The 17,216-nt window shown below is 37.9% G+C and overlaps 3 protein-coding genes across 7 annotated transcripts; 1 reads left to right on the top strand and 2 right to left on the bottom strand.

Annotated features, from left to right (window-relative positions):
- Window positions 1–12: 12 nt before the first annotated feature.
- Window positions 13–5,297, top strand: Rab9 (RAS oncogene family member Rab9). The gene is made up of 3 exons (XM_017087597.4): window positions 13–492; window positions 2,535–2,729; window positions 3,381–5,297. Exons 1-3 carry the CDS (start codon window positions 304–306, stop codon window positions 3,753–3,755), a joined length of 759 nt encoding a protein of 252 aa, XP_016943086.3. The 5' UTR covers window positions 13–303; the 3' UTR covers window positions 3,756–5,297.
- LOC108019677 (alpha-tocopherol transfer protein-like) lies at window positions 4,551–10,820 on the bottom strand. Of its 5 annotated transcripts, XM_017087578.4 has the most exons (6): window positions 7,784–7,900; window positions 6,919–6,951; window positions 6,565–6,744; window positions 5,838–5,932; window positions 5,621–5,774; window positions 4,551–5,345 (listed from the first exon to the last, which is right to left on the bottom strand). In XM_017087578.4, exons 2-6 carry the CDS (start codon window positions 6,920–6,922, stop codon window positions 4,858–4,860), a joined length of 921 nt encoding a protein of 306 aa, XP_016943067.2. In that variant the 5' UTR covers window positions 6,923–6,951; window positions 7,784–7,900; the 3' UTR covers window positions 4,551–4,857. The 5 variants fall into 5 exon arrangements, with proteins under 5 accessions (XP_016943067.2, XP_016943074.2, XP_070855651.1 ...); XM_017087585.4 differs by lacking the exons at window positions 6,919–6,951; window positions 7,784–7,900 and adding an exon at window positions 10,703–10,820; XM_070999550.1 differs by lacking the exons at window positions 6,919–6,951; window positions 7,784–7,900 and adding an exon at window positions 10,529–10,557.
- A 4,428-nt stretch (window positions 10,821–15,248) lies between these two features.
- Window positions 15,249–17,144, bottom strand: Hs2st (Heparan sulfate 2-O-sulfotransferase). The gene is made up of 5 exons (XM_017087559.4): window positions 16,896–17,144; window positions 16,511–16,829; window positions 16,316–16,454; window positions 16,037–16,257; window positions 15,249–15,981 (listed from the first exon to the last, which is right to left on the bottom strand). Exons 1-5 carry the CDS (start codon window positions 17,020–17,022, stop codon window positions 15,738–15,740), a joined length of 1,050 nt encoding a protein of 349 aa, XP_016943048.2. The 5' UTR covers window positions 17,023–17,144; the 3' UTR covers window positions 15,249–15,737.
- Window positions 17,145–17,216: the final 72 nt, after the last annotated feature.

Raw genomic sequence — 17,216 nt, 5'->3', positions numbered from 1 at the left:
AAGCACCGGTCTGTTAGTTGTCAGCTGACAGCCCATTCAATTGGACCTGCTCCACGGCGCGGATTTCGATTGAGCTATTCGCTTAAGTACGTTCAAACAAAAATAAGTAATTTCCGATTTTTTTTCAAATTACATTGATAGTAATTACAAACAAAAAGTAAATCGATCGGTAATCGTGAGTGAAATTATATTGAAAAGTCCAGTAGAACCGGTAGTAATTTTCAGCTGCGCAGTAGGAAAAAGCTAAGGAAATCTACACACTATTGCCGGGTTTAATTGTAAGAACAAACAAACACATCCAATATGACAAACATGCGGCCGCAGAAATCCAAGTTGCTGAAGGTCGTCATACTGGGAGAAGGCGGCGTTGGAAAATCCGCCCTTCTCACCCGCTTCGTTTCGAATCGGTACGAGGAAAACAATTTCCACACCATCGGCGTGGAATTCATGAACAAGGATATAGTCGTCGACGGCGAGCGCTTCACATTGCAGGTAAAGTTGGGAACTTTTCGGAACTTAGTTACAAGACTATGTAATGTAATTATTACTTAGGAAGATACCATAAATCAATTAATTATAAGTAAGATAGTTTTTGGGTCAAGGCGGTAGAACTTTTTCTAATTTGTTTTAGTGAATGCAACAGTTGGGCAAGATAACGGCAAGTCAAGCGTATTTCCCATACGTGTAAAGAAATCGTATACCCCTTCTCATAAGTCCCCTCATCTACCCTGAACCCCACGATGTGATCCACCGGCATTTCGTTGATACAAACACTTAAAAACCGAACTGAACAACGATGGAGCTTTGTTTTGCTTTTTCTATCATTCGTAGTACAGTGGTTATGCGGAAATATAACAATCTAAAAAGGGGATTTCCACAAACATTAATAATATAATAATACGAAATATTATATGAATAACATAATATATATGAAATATTATATGAATATTATAATATATATGAAATTTTGAGATGGACATCAAGTCGTCTTCCTTATTTCCAATATCTTATCAAATCAACACTTATCTTAAAAGATATCTGTGTCATAATAAGCAAAGTCTTGTAATAATATAAGATACCAATAGGTAATTCCATTTTTATTTTATAATTTTGAAAAGTAAACATTAGTGAAAGACAATTTTATTTTTTTTATTATTTAATTTAAATAATCGGATCATTTTATTTTCTCAGATACCACTGTGCCCGTACCCATTATCTTTATAGCTGTATCTGCTCCATCTGCCCCCATGCCAAAACCCACACACATATAGGCATTAAATTTGTACTCAATTAACGTTGAGCTTGGCATTGCGAAAAACAAAAACCGAAATAATAACAATAATGACAGTTTCTCTATTCGCTAACAAAGTAGAGACTCTGTTTCATCCGCCGCCACAGTTTCTGTTCTGAATCTCCCAACCTATGTTTCGTAATTGGTTTTCATTTACTGAATCTCTTGTCTTTAAAATTATCGGAGCCAAAACAAAATGCTGTTCACAGTTCGCCAAGCTCGGAAAACTTATGAATATTCAATCGCGTCTCAGTGAGTAAGCAAAATGCAACCAAAGGTGGAGCGCATCGGAATAATGATTCTAATTGAACCCTACGATGGGTTCTATACCGGGTATAGAAAGTGGAGGAATGTAGACTGAAATAAGGTATGACTAATGCCAGGGGAATTTTCGTATACATAGTTTGGAAGAAGATTTTCCTCAACTGGTAGAATCCAGAAAATAATTCTGGGTCACGGTTCACCGAGCTGAAGAGGATTTCCCAGGGCAGAGTTGCAAAAAATGGGAAATAACTGGGGTGTTTTTTACTGTCTATACATCATGTTACCACGGGAAGCAGTCAGACATTAAAAAGGTCAGTTTACTCATAGTTTTTCAAGGCCCACATTTGTATGCCCTTGTTGGGGGTGTTAACATTATTTAAAGACTTTGACAAATTATAGATAATTTTTAAAACTGATTTTTTAATGGACCCTACCTCGTGTTCGTGCTAAAGGATTAAATATAATATTAGTGATTAAGGTATGCACACTGTAAACAAAAAATTGTTTGGAAATTGACCAATATGGATAATATGTAACTGTAAAACTAGATTAACAAATACTAAAAATAGTGGGGTGTATTTTCTTGTTGCTTTGGTTTCTTTATAACAGTAAAACTTCCATAAAATGGTAAGTTGTGTGTATTTTGTTCTTGGGAGAGTAACTACTAGACTGTAAAATTTTAATTAACTTTTTTTTTGTGTATGTATTCAGATTTTTTGAGCTATTTGCTTGTCACAGTCACTTTCTTATCAGCTGCGCTTGTGACTACTTCTTAAGCTAAATATTTGTTTAGCCCACAAAAAAAGCGAGAAAATGTGAGTCAGTCATGCAAACACCTACATTTTAGACAGAGAAAGTCTGTGTTTCCCAGCTAGTTAAGTTCTAAATCGAATGTAAATTTCAATGAAGCGCTAATTGAATCACTTCTTCAATTAAAGTTAATTGTCGCGTTTGTTTGATTTTGTATTTTCCCAACTAGATATGGGATACGGCTGGGCAGGAGCGATTTCGGGCGTTGCGAACACCTTTCTACAGGGGATCGGACATCTGCCTGCTGTGCTACGCCCTCGACGATCGGGACAGCTTGAGGGGATTGAGTCTGTGGCGGAACGAGTTCCTCAACTACGCAGACGTCAACCAGGACAAGTTTCCCTTCATCGTGGTCGGAACTAAGGTGAGCTCTTCTCAGGAGACTATTATCCTTATATATTTCTTCCTTATAAATTATACCTTTTATGTAATTTAAAACAAAATTATCGCATTTCAGATTCTCCTTTTTTAAAAAAAAGTTTATTTGTAAACTAAAAAATCTATTTATTCTTTAATTTATTATTTATTATGTTGTTTACTATTTTGTATTATTTATATTTTTTCATATGTATCCTAGTTTTAATATGTTTACTAGCGTACTAAAAATAGAAAAATTAGAAAAAAACATTTAGAATAAAGGTTATCACTTTAATACTATATAGTTTGTTTAGCAGTGAGAGATATATTTATAATATAAACAATGTCAAATCACCTTTCAATGGGTACACAAATCACTAGGGCTTTAAAAACAATCATAAATTTTATTTTGGGTGTCTAAAAGTATCTTGTCTTTCTGAATTCTATTACAACATACTGTTGCATACTTTTAGACACCCCAAATGACATCTAAAAGTTATTTCAAGACCATAGATATTTTTATACCTTTTATAAATTGTTCGATCGTTATGAGATTTCAGGTAATGGTATTGCCAATATGCTCCATATACAAATTCCAAAAAAATTCTTTAAATATTAAATTATATTTGACTTTCTAAGACTCGTTTCCCCATTTCAGAACGACCTCCCAGAGCAGAAGCGGCAGGTGAGCTACGAGGGAGTGCAGCAGTGGTGCGCGGAGCAGAAGATCGCCTGCCACATCACGACCTCCTCCAAGGCGGCCAACAACGTGACCGATGCCTTCGTCCTTGGCCTCCGCCAGTGGCGGCACATGGAGTGCGTGGCGGAGGCGGAGCTGCGCCAGCAGGGCGACACCATTGACCTCACCAGTCCCATTCGCCTGGTGCAGCGACGCATCTGTTGCACGGGTGGCGGCGGTGGAGGAGGAGGCGAGGGGCAGGAGGATGATGCAGCCATGCAAAGTCCGGGAAAGAAGATGTTCGGTCAAAAGCGCAACGCCACCAAGGCGCCAGCCACCAATTACAGGCTATGAGCAGACAAATTGGAGCTGACAGGGAGCTTACGCTTAATTTAACCACTCACCCCACCGGGTTGACCTTCACTTTCAATGCATTCCAATCCACTCCATTCCGCGGAAGGGGAAAGTGCCTCAGACCAAAAAGTAATCAGTCGATGTTGTTAGCATTTAAGGCGATTACCCTGATATGATGATATTCTAAAGGAGCTTTGCTTTTGAACGAACTACTTAAGAGCATACCACACTGTATAACAGTTAGCATATGATTTAAGGCGAAATTAGGTTATGTTATAACAGCGAATACTTTCCTTAAAGATTACCACTAAATTATTACTTGTTATGCTATAATATTGGCAAATTGGAGTCATATTTGCATTTGTTATAAAACAGTATAACAGTTAGCAAATGATTTAAGGCGAAATTAGGTTATGTTATGACAGCGAATACTTTTCCTAAAGATAACCACTAAATTATTATTTGTTATGCTAAATATTGGCAAATTGGAGTCATTTTTGCATTTGTTATAAAACAGAATAAAGTAACTGTTATACAGTATAAATAAGTTTACTTATTTAAAAGTGTTATACTGTATAACAGTAAAAAGAAATGCTTTGGAATAAACAAGTGTCTTATATAGTTTATAAAACTTTAGCAACTTTTGGATATGCATTAGCTACAAAAAGAATATTTACAAGAAATATATAAATGTTACAACATTTTGAAATGCTTTAAATCTGTATATTTAAACATTTAGCCAGGAAACAACTAAAATGCCTGTCAAAAAGAATAAACAAGACAACGAACGTCTACAATTTTGGGTTTATATTTCAACAATTGGTTTAAAAATGTACAATAGTAAAATGCTATAAATACGATTACCCCGGGTTAATTATAATATTTAAGTAGGTATAACACTTCTTCTGGTTGCAATCGAGGCTCCCGGATCCGAGGATCCTGATTAAGACTAAGGCAAACTCTAGGCGTTATTCACTAACAGGACAAGCGTATGACAGATCGAGTGCTTAACTATAACGTGTGCGTGAGTTCAGCACGAATATGCTTAAAAATGGAAACTTGGGGAAGTTTATATTATCACTTGCAGCAGCTGGGGCACAGATCACTTCTTCTTGTAGCCATACGAGTTGATGGTGTCGAACTCGGTGTCGCATTTGAGGAGTAACTGGTACCACTGATCACTGTCAATTCGGCTGGCCTCCCGGAATCCTCCATAGGCGGCTGGCAGGCACTTGGGCGACATGTACTTGTGCAGGGACTCACGATCGGTGCCATGGAAAATGATCCGGCTGCGCAGCTTCTCCTTGAGGAAGGGCTTGAACAGGGCGAAGACCACCTGGAAGATCTTCGGCTGGTTCACAATGTGAATGGCCTTGATCCTGAGTGGCACCGAATCCTGCAGCCAGTCCACAATGCGCTTGGCAAATGGCGGAGTGAATTGCCAGGTCTGCTGGAGACTGAGGCCATCCATGTCGAAGATCACCACTGCTCCACAGATCTGGGTCTCCGGCTCCAGCATGGCAGCCTCCAGGAAGAGAACGGCGCCCTTGAAAACCTCATCCAAAGTCACCTGCTTGTGCTTCCAGCGTTCTGTAATGGGAGATTATAAAAGATTAATCAAGGTTCTGTTAAATAGAGTCCAAAAAGTGACAATACTTGTTTAGTTTTTATATTAGCACACCAATTTAACCGATATGCTAACATGACATGATATATAAGATAATTGTTATTATATAATAATATTATTATTATATCATGCCAAAAACCATTAAATGGGAGTAAATGAATCTAAAAACTAATCGTGTAACATTAAAAAGAGAAGTATCTGATTAAAGGTAGTGGATTTTGGATCTTGGTGTACTTACTGCCCAGTTCCAGAACCAAAATACGACGCCCACATTGATCTCGATTGGGAAAGACGGTCAGAATGTTGTGCTTGAAAATGTTGGCCTCGTTCGATGGCTTGAGGTCATTGTACACATCAGCGTGCTTCACCTTGAAGGAGTAGTAGCGCTTAATCTGTTTTCAACATAAAATACAATATTATTATTTAAACTCCATATTTTATAAACCAAATCTTACCAGATCGCGAGCACTCTCCGGATAATACTTGCAGGGCCTCAGATATCTAATCAGCCACTCCTCGTTTCCCTTGGGATAGTGCAAATCCGTTTCCTCTAAAATAATATTATTAAGTGAATCAGCCACACCTCCAATAAACTTAGAACTTAAAAGTCATACAGGTGCAATTAAGAAGCAAATGTCATTTCGCCATAACCCATGATTGAGTTATGCAACAAAATACTCTCGAGGGCGTGCTACTTTTGACTTTGGTCTGTTATTAGTGACACGAAATTGCAAACTAATCATACAGAACTGTTCGTTGTGTAGAAATTGATTTTAAATGTTTAACGAGCGGTTAAATTAATGCGAACTCATTTTTTGCGTTAGCTTCCGAAGAAATGGATAAAAGAATTTTAAAAATTGCAAACTAATGAAATTTATATCTTAAAAACGTTTTAAATGGTTTTAACTAAATAATAAAAAAATATTTAACTGGCAATAATGAATTTTTACTGCACTTCAGTTACTTGATTATAATCATTGTTAATTCTTGAAAGGTAATAACTGGAAATTATTGCTTTTTAATATATGCAAATTTAACCACTTGACAAAGTGGAGATACCTGAATTTGTAATTACAAAATAATTTGTAATCAAATGATATATCTGATATATATGTTGTTTGGCAAGCAAGTTATATTTTCAAAGTCCTGTAGAAAATATAAATATTATTCCTGGTTTCTTACCCTCTAGAAGACGAGCCAGTTCCTTGGCGGCCTCCTTCTGGCGCTCGGGGGTTTCCCGGAGCTCCTTGATGGCCACCTCCTTTCCCTGGGCCGTGGGTTCACCCAGCTCGAATTGGAGCGTATAGTCGCCCACCTGGAGCGTGGGCAGTTGGTCTATATCGGACAGCATTGTGGGCACTCCTGAAAGGGAAGCAATTTAGATTCAATTAGCAATTGCTTCTGTACTTTGAACTAATGCTTTTTTTTTGCACCAAGCGCACTTGGAACTTCGTCCAACTAAATAACTTAAGCTAACTGACAACAATTGCCAATTAGTTGTCCATATAATGACGGCAGTACTTCACAATTACTTACTCATTTTGCAATTGTTGTTGTTGCTCTGCTCAACTGAAATTAATTTGCGATAACTTTGAGTTTTATTTTCTAAGCGCTATGCCTTTAAAATGTACAATCTCAAGTTTCAGTTTGCCTAATGACAGATTGTGCACTCTATTTATAGGAAAGACGTTTAGATGTTTTAATTTATTTAATGATACACAAATCACTCGGAACCGGCTCAAGGGAGAAACTGCATTGAATTTCTAGACTTCGCCGGCGATCGATTTGATTTGATCACCTGGCCAACCTTCACCTTGACATTCGCAACTTTTGTATAGCGGAAGACGAGGCGAGAAATTCGCAAATCGCTGGCCCTCGAAGATATATCTATATTATGTAGATCTTGGCAGATGCATTTTTTGCAAAGATGATAGCTTCTCCGGCAGAAAATACATTTTCAAAAACCTTGAACTGAATTCTCGACACGTTCTACTTGAACAAAATTCTAGTTAAGCCAGTTTTAAATTACAAATCAAGTACCCAGGGTCTCTGGGTATATATCAGAAATTAGCGCTATAGATTTCCCATCTGGCTTCCTAATAAAATCAAATTGGAAATTAGCGCCAAAAATTTTCCATCTGGTTGCGCAGCTACAAATGGTTCGAAAACAAAAGACTCTTAAATTAGCATCCAAAAAAGGTGACATTGAAAATTTCGACCAATTTGGATTAGATGGGCCAGGTGATATGCCAAAGATCTCGACTATTTTCGCATTCATAAATGACACACTAAACATTTTTGAATTATAAATGGTTATACTGGGAAAATACGATATCTTAAATAGTACACACTGATCACAACACAAACCGAAACTTGTTTGGGTTATAGTATAATGGCTAACAGTAATCCGCAAATAGGGTCTGAAAAACCAGCTGAGAGGAGAGTTACGCGTGCAACGGAGCCGAAAGCCCAGATGAAACTGTTGCGGCCAAAAGCGCGACTCGGATATTTTATGCCAGGCCAAGAATCGAAACTGGATTTGTGAAGAGAGCGCCAAGAGAGTGGGTGTTGGCGAGCGATGCGCTTTGGGACCAGAGTTGCCAAAGCAGCTTAGTTATGAGATAAAAATGCAGGGTTTATATAGGGTATGGATATTAAGGGATCATATTCTACAACATTTTATTTATTTTTGGAAAATTTTGAATATTTTTTGATATTTGGTTACCGAAATTTATAAAATATCCATAAAAAACTTAGTATTCCCAAAGTTACACCATGTTTTGCGGTGAAAATTTTTTTTTTTATTGATTATGTAGTAATGTACTACCTAAATCTGAACTTGAGCATGACATTCACGTGTGTCGACCAAAGAGGAGAGGTGTGAGATGTGGAGTTTGCCCAGAGAGAGCTCTATCTGGGTGCATCGTCATTGGGAAACGATGCCACCTCAAGCCGGTTTCAGTTTCGCTTTCAGCCTCAACGCTTTCTGAGCTGCTTTGCCTAATTTATTCGGGTTTTCTTCGAGTGTAATTACTTAGTGTACAGGGCGTTCGAAAATCCCTTGGCGTAGGCATTTCCTACGGCGACCCTGAAACTCCGTACTCCGTGCTATCCGGTTTCAATGCTGCCCTGCTCTACGCCAATTAGTGCTTACACCTGTTTGACAAACCTACACTTGGGTTCAAGTCAATAGCACTGTCAATCAAAGTCGCTGGGATTGCAGTCACTTAATATACAGACGAATCTCCATTATTTTATAAAAAACAAATTATCGTACAAAAAACAAAATAATTGAAACCAGTTAGACAAGTGGCTTTATACCTTTTAATAAGCCAATAATTTTTTGTGCTGTTGCTATAAGTTATGGCGAGCGTAAAAACAAATCATTTAATTTAGCAGATATTTTAATAACTAAGTTAAATTTTCCATTGGAAAAACAAACCTTGAAACTATATTTTTTTTCCTATATATATGTATAGGAAAAATGGGAATCGTTAGAACTAGAAAGCTTTAAAACTAATAATGAGTCTGAATAGAGCCATAGGCATATCAGTTTAATTGATCAATGTTTCAGCCACTATTTTTGTAACCCCCTTTGTATGCCTTGCATATTTGGTATAATTAACACGTCCCAAAGCTCAGCACCCTACGCGTTGTGGACAGAAAACCCGCCCGGTTTTGGACAAATCGGTTCAAACGCACGATCGCACGTGCGAAGACTTCGGCCATTCATGGTTTTACGCTTCGTCATACTCTCGATTTCATTTCGACCTGTTTTGGACTATTAGTCTATTTTTGTTAACGGTCTTGAAGCGGATGCTGACGAAAACTGGGTGCTATAAAACGGTGGCTTGGTTGAGAGCTACAGATATCATCAAGTCAGTATGAGTAATTCTGGGGTTAATACCCATGGCAATGTCAACCCTTGCCCTTCGGTTTCTTGCAAAAAATAAAAATAATGAACAAAAACCCTACATGAGAAACTTGATTTTTAAAAACCAGACAATGGCAAGGCAAAACCCAATGTATAAAGTGCTTTGACCTTACACTAAAGTTAATAAAAAGTACAAGTAAACCATTACTGAAAACATACAAATAATGATAAGAGGGTTGCAAAAGAATAAACAATTTTTTTCTTATTACCTAATTAAATTAAATGTCACGGATATAAACAAATTTTAATGGACAATTTTTGACTATGAGTTAGGAAAGTTACTGGCAACAATAAAACATAGTAGTAAAATTTCTGGTTTGCGTTTAATAGTAAATAACCTTAAAAATTCTATTAGCAAAAAGTACGTCTTATAAAAGTTTTCATTGCATTGGTATTATTTTCACTTTAACTGTAGGCATGCGCATTATCGACGCCCACGCGTTGCTATGTTACTATTGCAGTGCAGATAATATAAGAAACTATATAAATTATCGTTTATAATATATATACATATTATATATACATATGTATTAACTTGCTGCTTCAGCGAGTTTTCACTGTTCCTCACCAAATCGAGCGTCTTTTGCTGGAAAAGAGGGTGCTGCCTCGGAGGGCAGGCACCTCATCGCAGATGCAGCGGTCAACATTGCCATGACAATGCAAATCGAAAACACGAAAAAACTACACAAAAAAACGCTGAACACAATGTGTTGTGCACATGCAAATAAGTTAATTTTTTTTCGAACTTTTCAGAGCCGGGAGCATCGGATAGGACGCTCGGTAAATGGGTCAATGTCGGCGAGTACTGAACGAACTATACTTGAAATTCTCGACCGACGAAATGCAAAAAAGGAATGCCTGCAAAAATAATGAGGAAAAGGCAATGCGAAAAATACAGACAGACAGTGATGACCACTGTTACACAGTCGCGGTACTGTAAATAGCACTAATAATACCATTTATAAGGAGTATAGATTTTAGAGATATTTACAATGTTTTGAATTTTATCAGGATAAACATTTTTTTTTTAATTTCACATTATTTTTTTTAAACTTACAAAGTGATTTTTTGATTATTTTCTTTAATTTCCCTACCCTATACCCTTTTTATAGATATTGTAAAATTTGATACTTTTACCAAGAAGAAATTACAACTCCACAAAGTTTTAGACTATTATTAAGGTGCATACCGTTAAAATTTTCATTAACTCACCCTAGTTTAATGGTATCTGCTACCCTTTTTATAGATATTGTAAAATTTTAAACTTTTACCAAGAAGAAATTATAACTCCACAAAATTCTAGACTATTATTAAGGTGCATATTCAAAAATCACTCAAAATTGCCATCTTATAGATAGGAAATCGCTAAAATTTCCATTTACTCACCCTAGTTTAATGGTATCTGCTAATCCAAAGATATGTGTTGTCGGCGTTTTAATCCTTTTGGGGCTCCCTTTGGACACTGATATGGTGAGCTTGGTTTGCGTTTACAGACTGAAAATATAAAGCTGCTTGTCAAATCGTTTTATAGCCGCCCCTTCTATGTACTGCGTTTATTACACATATAACAAAGTTATCTTGAAATGTATGTCGGTCGAAATAGTCGGGCATTTATAAAAGGCCAACGCGATTTAATAGGTCATTATAAGCGACTAGAGTCGAGTCAAAGAGCGTTAAGATCACGTTGCGAATCGCCTATGGAGATCTTTACCTTTTTTCGGGTTTATTTGCATACATAAGTCAAGTTTAAAATTGTTTCGTGAACTCAGCATAAATTTGATGTTCTTTCCATTGTTTTAAGCACTGTTAAAAAAATTACGTAAATATGCTTGTTTCTCACAGTGTAGTGCACCCAATCGATTCTCTACAGCAATTATTATCATTATTAAACACAATGTAAAAGCAAATTCACTGAAAACCACTTTATTCTAATAATATTCTTGAACCTTTCACCTTAAATGCACTTTTCAAAATCGTTTTTTAAGAGTTGTTCATTTTTGAATTCACAGAAATACAGTTGCGGCAACAAAAATAGCACCAAAGTGTGGGCAATTTTTATTTGTGTACAAAATGGTCATTTTTTGCAATATTTTTCTTCTGTGTGTAAGGGTAAGTAGGTTTACATATCGTTTAACTAAAGTAAAAATGGTTGTGGGCGTAATGCGAATGGTTTTTAAAACTTCGATAGATTTATGAAAAAAGTAGCATAATTATGCGGCAACAAAAATAGCACTATTAACGGTTTTTGGGTATAAAACTTCATTTGCTCAGATTTGTTGGCTGTTTTTCGTTTTGTTGTATTAAGAATAAGTACTACTAAGTGAATTGGTAAAATAATGCATAAAATAGTGTTCCCAATGGGTCATTTAGCGCGCTGTAATGATACAGATAGAAGGACATTTAAAAAGCTAATTTATAAAGGCAATGCAAAAGATAAGTTAAGTTGAATCGTTGAATTCTTTAAAATAATGATTAGTAGTTACCTAAAACAGGAACACAAAAGAATAGCACGCAGTACGAAAGCCGCAATGACCCCATAACTGTTAAAAAGTCATTTGCATGAATGCAAGTAGGTCCCGTTTTAGGCGCCTATCAAGTCGCTTTTTTTTTTTTAATATTTGTAAGTACATAAAAAGTTGGATATAATGTACATAAAAATCAATTATGCGCTTGACGTCCAAAAAAAAAATCTCCCTAGACTGCAGAGCATGGGTGAATTTGAAGGGCGAGTTTTAAATAAGGCCCACAATAAAAGGAACACTCTTATATGGTCTGGCGGCTGAAAATTGCTCATGTTTAGATGAAAAAGACTTTAAATTCACATCAGGTAACCTACATATCCAAAATTGAGTCCCCATTTCACATTTGCAAAGAATAATAATGGTGAAGCAAGTATAATGGTATGGGCATATTCTCGTACTATAATGTTGGTACCATATCATAATGTAAACCCATACAGGATCAACATGTTCACCTTGATAGCTCAGAAATTGTGATGCAATTTTATTCGTAATACAAAACTAATTTATTTCCGAAGCTTTACCACGGTTATAACCCAAAAAAAATCAGTCAGAAAGTCGTACAAAGTTTTAAAACCCTTAAGCTAAATGGTATAATGGGGACCTTACAAGCCCCAGAACTAAAACACATCGAAAATCTTTGCAGAAATGTTAAAAACTATGTTTTTAATGCAAAACCGAAGAAAAAAAACTGCCCTCGAGCTATTTTGAAAGAGCCAGACAACAATTTTGCCAAGGGAAGATTCTGGTGTCTAGTGACGTCAAGGTCGGTCGTTGTTGTTGTTGTTGTTGCAGCCCAAGCTTTAGAACAATATTTTTTTACCTTAAGGTGTATGAAATCATACATTTCAATCAAAAAAAATTTTCAAATCGCGTTATTTTTAAGTTTTTTAAGTTTTTTATTTAAGTGGTGCTATTTTTGTTGCCGCATAACTTTGCTACTTTTTTGATAAATGTATCGAAATTTTAAAAACCATCCGTATTGTGGGCGTAACCACTTTTATTTTAGTTAATATTGGGTGGGCAAGAAAGTCATGTCGTTTTTTTTAGTAATCGTTTTTAATCTAATTTATTTACGACTAATCGAGCACCAGGGTCACACTTTTTAGTATCGTTTTAAAGCTTATTGTCTTAGGTACTATCGACGAAAATTTGGTAATTATTCGATAACATTTGTGGAAGCTATAGCAAATTAAACAAGGAGGACCAAAGTGAGCATTTTCGGCATATTTTGCTTTTTTACTTCCGAAAAGGAAAAAAAGCGGTCGAAGCTCGCGAAAAATTGTGCGAAGTGTATGGTAAAGATGCCATGAGTGATCGCCAATGTCAGCGCTGGTTTGCCAAATTCAGGCTTGGAGATTTTGGAGTTAAAGACGCCCCACGTTCTGGTCGACCATCGGCCGTTTTTGACGAACAAATTCAGGCTTTGCTGGATGAAAACCGGCGCTATTCAACGCGGGAGATGTCAGAGAAGCTCAGTGTGTCGCATACAACGGTTGAAAACCATTTGAAGAAACTTGGCTACGTAAGCAAGCTCGATGTTTGGGTTCCGCATAACTTAAAGGAAATTCACCTAACTAAGCGTATCAACATCTGCTATTCTCTGCTGCAACGGATTAAAAACGATCCTTTTTTGAAGCGGATCATTACTGGCGACGAAAAGTGGGTTGTTTACAATAATGTCCAACGAAAAAGATCATGGAGCAAGAAAGATGAGCCAGCCCAAGCCACATCAAAGGCCGATATCCATCAGAGGAAAGTTATGCTGTCTGTTTGGTGGAATTGGAAGGGTGTAGTGCACTTTGAGCTGCTGGGACGGAATGAAACCATCAATTCAGATGTGTACTGTCGCCAGCTATCCAATTTGGCGGAAAAAATTAAAGAAAAGGAGCCGGCACTAGCTAATCGCAAGGGTATAGTCTTTCACCATGACAACGCTAGGCCCCACACATCTTTGGTCACTCGGCAAAAATTAACGGAGCTGATTTGGGAAGTGCTACCACATCCACCTTATAGTCCGGACTTAGCACCTTCAGATTACCATTTGTTTCGCTCTCTTCAAAACTCTTTGAATGGTAAAAACTTTGATTCAGATGAGGCTGTCGAAAACCACTTGTCTCGATTCTTTGCTGGAAAAGACCAAAAGTTCTTCGAGCGCGGAATTATGCAGCTGCCCGAGAGATGGTCATTAGTGGTCGAACAAAACGGCCAATACATAATTGATTAATTATAAGTCCTGATATAAATAAATCATCTTTGAAAATATTGAAAAAAAACGACATGACTTTCTTGCCAACCCAATAGATATGTAACCCTACTTACCCTTACAAACAGAATAAAAATATTGCAAAAAATTACCATTCTGTAGCACAAAGAAGAATTGCCTACACACTGGTGCTATTTTTGTTGCCGCAGCTGTATATGTCAATGAAAAGAAACCATTTGGAGATTTTTAATTTATTTTACTTTCCAAGGTAGAACTTATATCATTTTCGTTTGCTTAAAATATGCATTAAATGAGCCGCTTGAAAGTGTTTCACTCTTTGTACTGAAATATTCGCGAGTCCATAAATCGTATTCGGAGAAATACTTATCTAACCACAGGCGAAAAGTACACTTCGTATATTTATTCTAAAATGCAAACATTTTTATCGATTTCGAGGAACTAATATTTTTATGTGAAAAAAAATCCAAACACATATTTTTTACAATGCTTGAAGCAAGTATTTTTTAGATCCCATTTAGATAGAATATTTTTATATTTACGCACAGTGTATCGCGGTTAATCTTCAGATGGTTACGCGACTTGAACGTAATTAGACTTGAACTTTTGAACGCTCCGTTCACAACTAGTTTAAAGACTAATCGCCACTGTGACTGAGTTAAGAAAAAAACTTGTTTAAAATCTCTCTTACGAGTCGTTAATATGGCCAGCTTTGCGGGTACTTAATACTTTGGCTATCAGTCTTTCGACAACAATGGTTTTCTGGCAGGCCGTAGCTACTTTCGACTTGCGTGTCCGCGTTCCACGATCAAGCGATCAACTGACGGGGGCTGTGGGTAATGCGAACTCATTTGCTTTTAGTTTCAAGCGCGAGCAATTAATTAAGTATTTCACTGCTTGCCGTTTCCAAATGTATTTCAATTTCATTTTCTTGCACTTGCTTGAGCCCATTCTGCGCGTCGGATCGCCAATCCGCCAGTCAGCCCGTCAGCCAGTCACCTTCGCCCATCGAGCTACGTCAGCCTTTAAAGTCCGCCGGATTCTCGTGAGACAGTCGATTGCAATTAGCTTAGTCAAAGTACAGAGCGCTGAAAGTTAAAAGTAACCCACTGCTGGCATTAATCAATTTGCGAACACGCAATCCCGGCGACAGCTGATGATACGCACAACGCTCCGTATGGACAATCAATTATCAACTATTTACATGCATTTAATTTGAATGTCAAATTCAGATTTTGAGCTTAGCCTATGACAGTTACAAGTAATGAGAGTCGTTTACATATGAATATACACTTATATGATCTACAAATTCTAGATTCATCCATTCATTCCACAGTATTGTCGAGTATAAAACGTACATTTGACTAAACGAAGAGATATTGTGCAGACAATTGTTTCTAAATATTGCTTACGCTGAACTACAAAGCGTTCTCGAATGCTTTACAAGATTAAAGCTTAGACTACATACAAAATGTTGGGATTATTAATATGTCAACGATATTCACTGCTTAAGTCTTCAGTAGCGCTTAGGTGTACGGATTAGTTACGCTTAAGTACAGATCAAATCTAAATGGGAGAATTACGTATTTACAATACAAAAATCGGAGACTCCTGGCAGACGTTGGAACACTTAAGTCGCCCGAATTCTTGCTCTGCGACTCCGTCGCCTTCTCTGCAATCATTTGGGCCGAATCTTCTCGTACATGAACTTCTGGACGTGCTTGTTATCCGGCTGCATGAGCTTCTTCTTGTTGAACTCGAATTGGGCCAGCGCGAACTCGTACAGATCGTTTTCCATTTGCCAGATTTTGGTCTTTTGAATGGCTTTAATTGTGGACTCGCTTGGCGGCAGCTTGGAAGATGTCACACGCAGATGGGATTTGTTTGAGTTGTGATAGTGCTCACGAAAGCCTTGAAAGATTCTATGCAAGGAACAGGTAAATTACCATGAACTTAGCACATTAGACAGGAGCTCACCTGGGCAGTGATCTCTCCAGCAGATCCACAAACTCGTACATCTGCTCGGTGACTCCGACTAGGAAGTACTCGTTGACTAGATTGCGCTTGGCCTGATCCAGGGCCCAACTGCTGCCGGGTTCCCAGCACTCGGCGGCATGGCCGCAGAAGAAGGGTATCTGCAGCCACATGTTCTTTGGATCACAGTCGGCTTGCTTCTGCACCACGCACTCGTCGAAGGTCTGTGGAAAACATGGGGGTTCTGGGTTAATGCCATCTAAACCTTACTAGCATACTAACAATCTTGTTGCCCGCCTTCTTGCGCACTAAATTCGGTCGGTAGTTGTCGCCGAAGCGTAGAAAATAATAGTATGAGACAAGTCTGTCCAGAGGCTTGCGCACTAGATTTATATATATGGGCTTGTGGGCGATTTGGAACCTGCAATGTGGAGATACTATTTAGATGGGATCTGCTGGGTTTGGTGATCTACGTACTTGGAGAAGTCCAGGAAAGCCATGTGGCCATGATACAGAGCTGGTTTCATCTCGTGCCATCGCGAAACGTTTCGCACAAATTGGATTTGATTGGGCAGCGAGAGGACATGCATATTGGCAGTCACATTGATGTGCAGCACGTGGAATTTGTTCGGCTTGCAGAGATCGTATGCAATGTTGACAAAACTGGTGGATCCTGTCTTTGGAACGCGGTTGTACAGCACCACCAGGTGCTCCTCGAAGTCGAAGTCATCGGTGGCTGACGAGGCATGCTGATCGGGGGTCAGAGATTCACCCAATTTGGACAGTGGCTTAAAGGCTGTGTAATAGGAGTGGTATATACATAAATCCTTATCTGTTAACTGGTTTTCAAGCCTCCACTTACCATGTTCCAAGCGAATCTCCGACCAGAGCAGCCAGTAACCCGCACAGGTCAGCACGCACAGGGCTATCAAAATCAGCCAGTGGGTGGGTCGCAACAGAATCCACATCTTGAGTAGCTTCCTAAACATGCCTCTTATCGGTTTGCCCTAGACTTAAGCAGGGCAGCTCATATCAGGAGATTATTTCAGCATAATTTCATGCCGTTGGGCTTGTTTTTTCTGCTGCAGCTGCTCGACAGTGTTGCAAAGCACCGAAATTAGTCTGTCGGAATGTGCAGCTGCAGCAGGAATGCGCAGATAGCTATAAGTCAGCGGGGAGTAAT

This window comes from Drosophila suzukii, chromosome 2L (assembly GCF_043229965.1).
Source record: "Drosophila suzukii chromosome 2L, CBGP_Dsuzu_IsoJpt1.0, whole genome shotgun sequence".
NCBI lineage: Eukaryota > Metazoa > Arthropoda > Insecta > Diptera > Drosophilidae > Drosophila > Drosophila suzukii.
The sequence above is the reverse complement of the archived record's forward strand: the minus strand, read 5'-3'. Positions and strand labels throughout refer to the sequence as shown.

Bases quoted from the DNA above. Each gene is read 5' to 3' on its own strand.
- Hs2st (XM_017087559.4), bottom strand. From the start codon at position 17,022: ATGTTTAGGAAGCTACTCAAGATGTGGATTCTGTTGCGACCCACCCAC. The intron at 16,830-16,895 runs GTAAGTGGAGGC...CCTATTACACAG, and splicing joins GGAGATTCGCTTGGAACATG to CCTTTAAGCCACTGTCCAAA. The intron at 15,982-16,036 runs GTGAGCTCCTGT...TTCCTTGCATAG, and splicing joins CTGGAGAGATCACTGCCCAG to AATCTTTCAAGGCTTTCGTG.
- LOC108019677 (XM_065864468.2), bottom strand. From the start codon at position 9,969: ATGGCAATGTTGACCGCTGCATCTGCGATGAGGTGCCTGCCCTCCGAG. The intron at 5,933-6,564 runs GTAAGAAACCAG...ATATTATTTTAG, and splicing joins ACTGGCTCGTCTTCTAGAGG to AGGAAACGGATTTGCACTAT. The intron at 5,775-5,837 runs GTAAGATTTGGT...TGTTGAAAACAG, and splicing joins CGGAGAGTGCTCGCGATCTG to ATTAAGCGCTACTACTCCTT.
- Rab9 (XM_017087597.4), top strand. From the start codon at position 304: ATGACAAACATGCGGCCGCAGAAATCCAAGTTGCTGAAGGTCGTCATA. The intron at 493-2,534 runs GTAAAGTTGGGA...TTTCCCAACTAG, and splicing joins GCGAGCGCTTCACATTGCAG to ATATGGGATACGGCTGGGCA. The intron at 2,730-3,380 runs GTGAGCTCTTCT...TCCCCATTTCAG, and splicing joins TCATCGTGGTCGGAACTAAG to AACGACCTCCCAGAGCAGAA.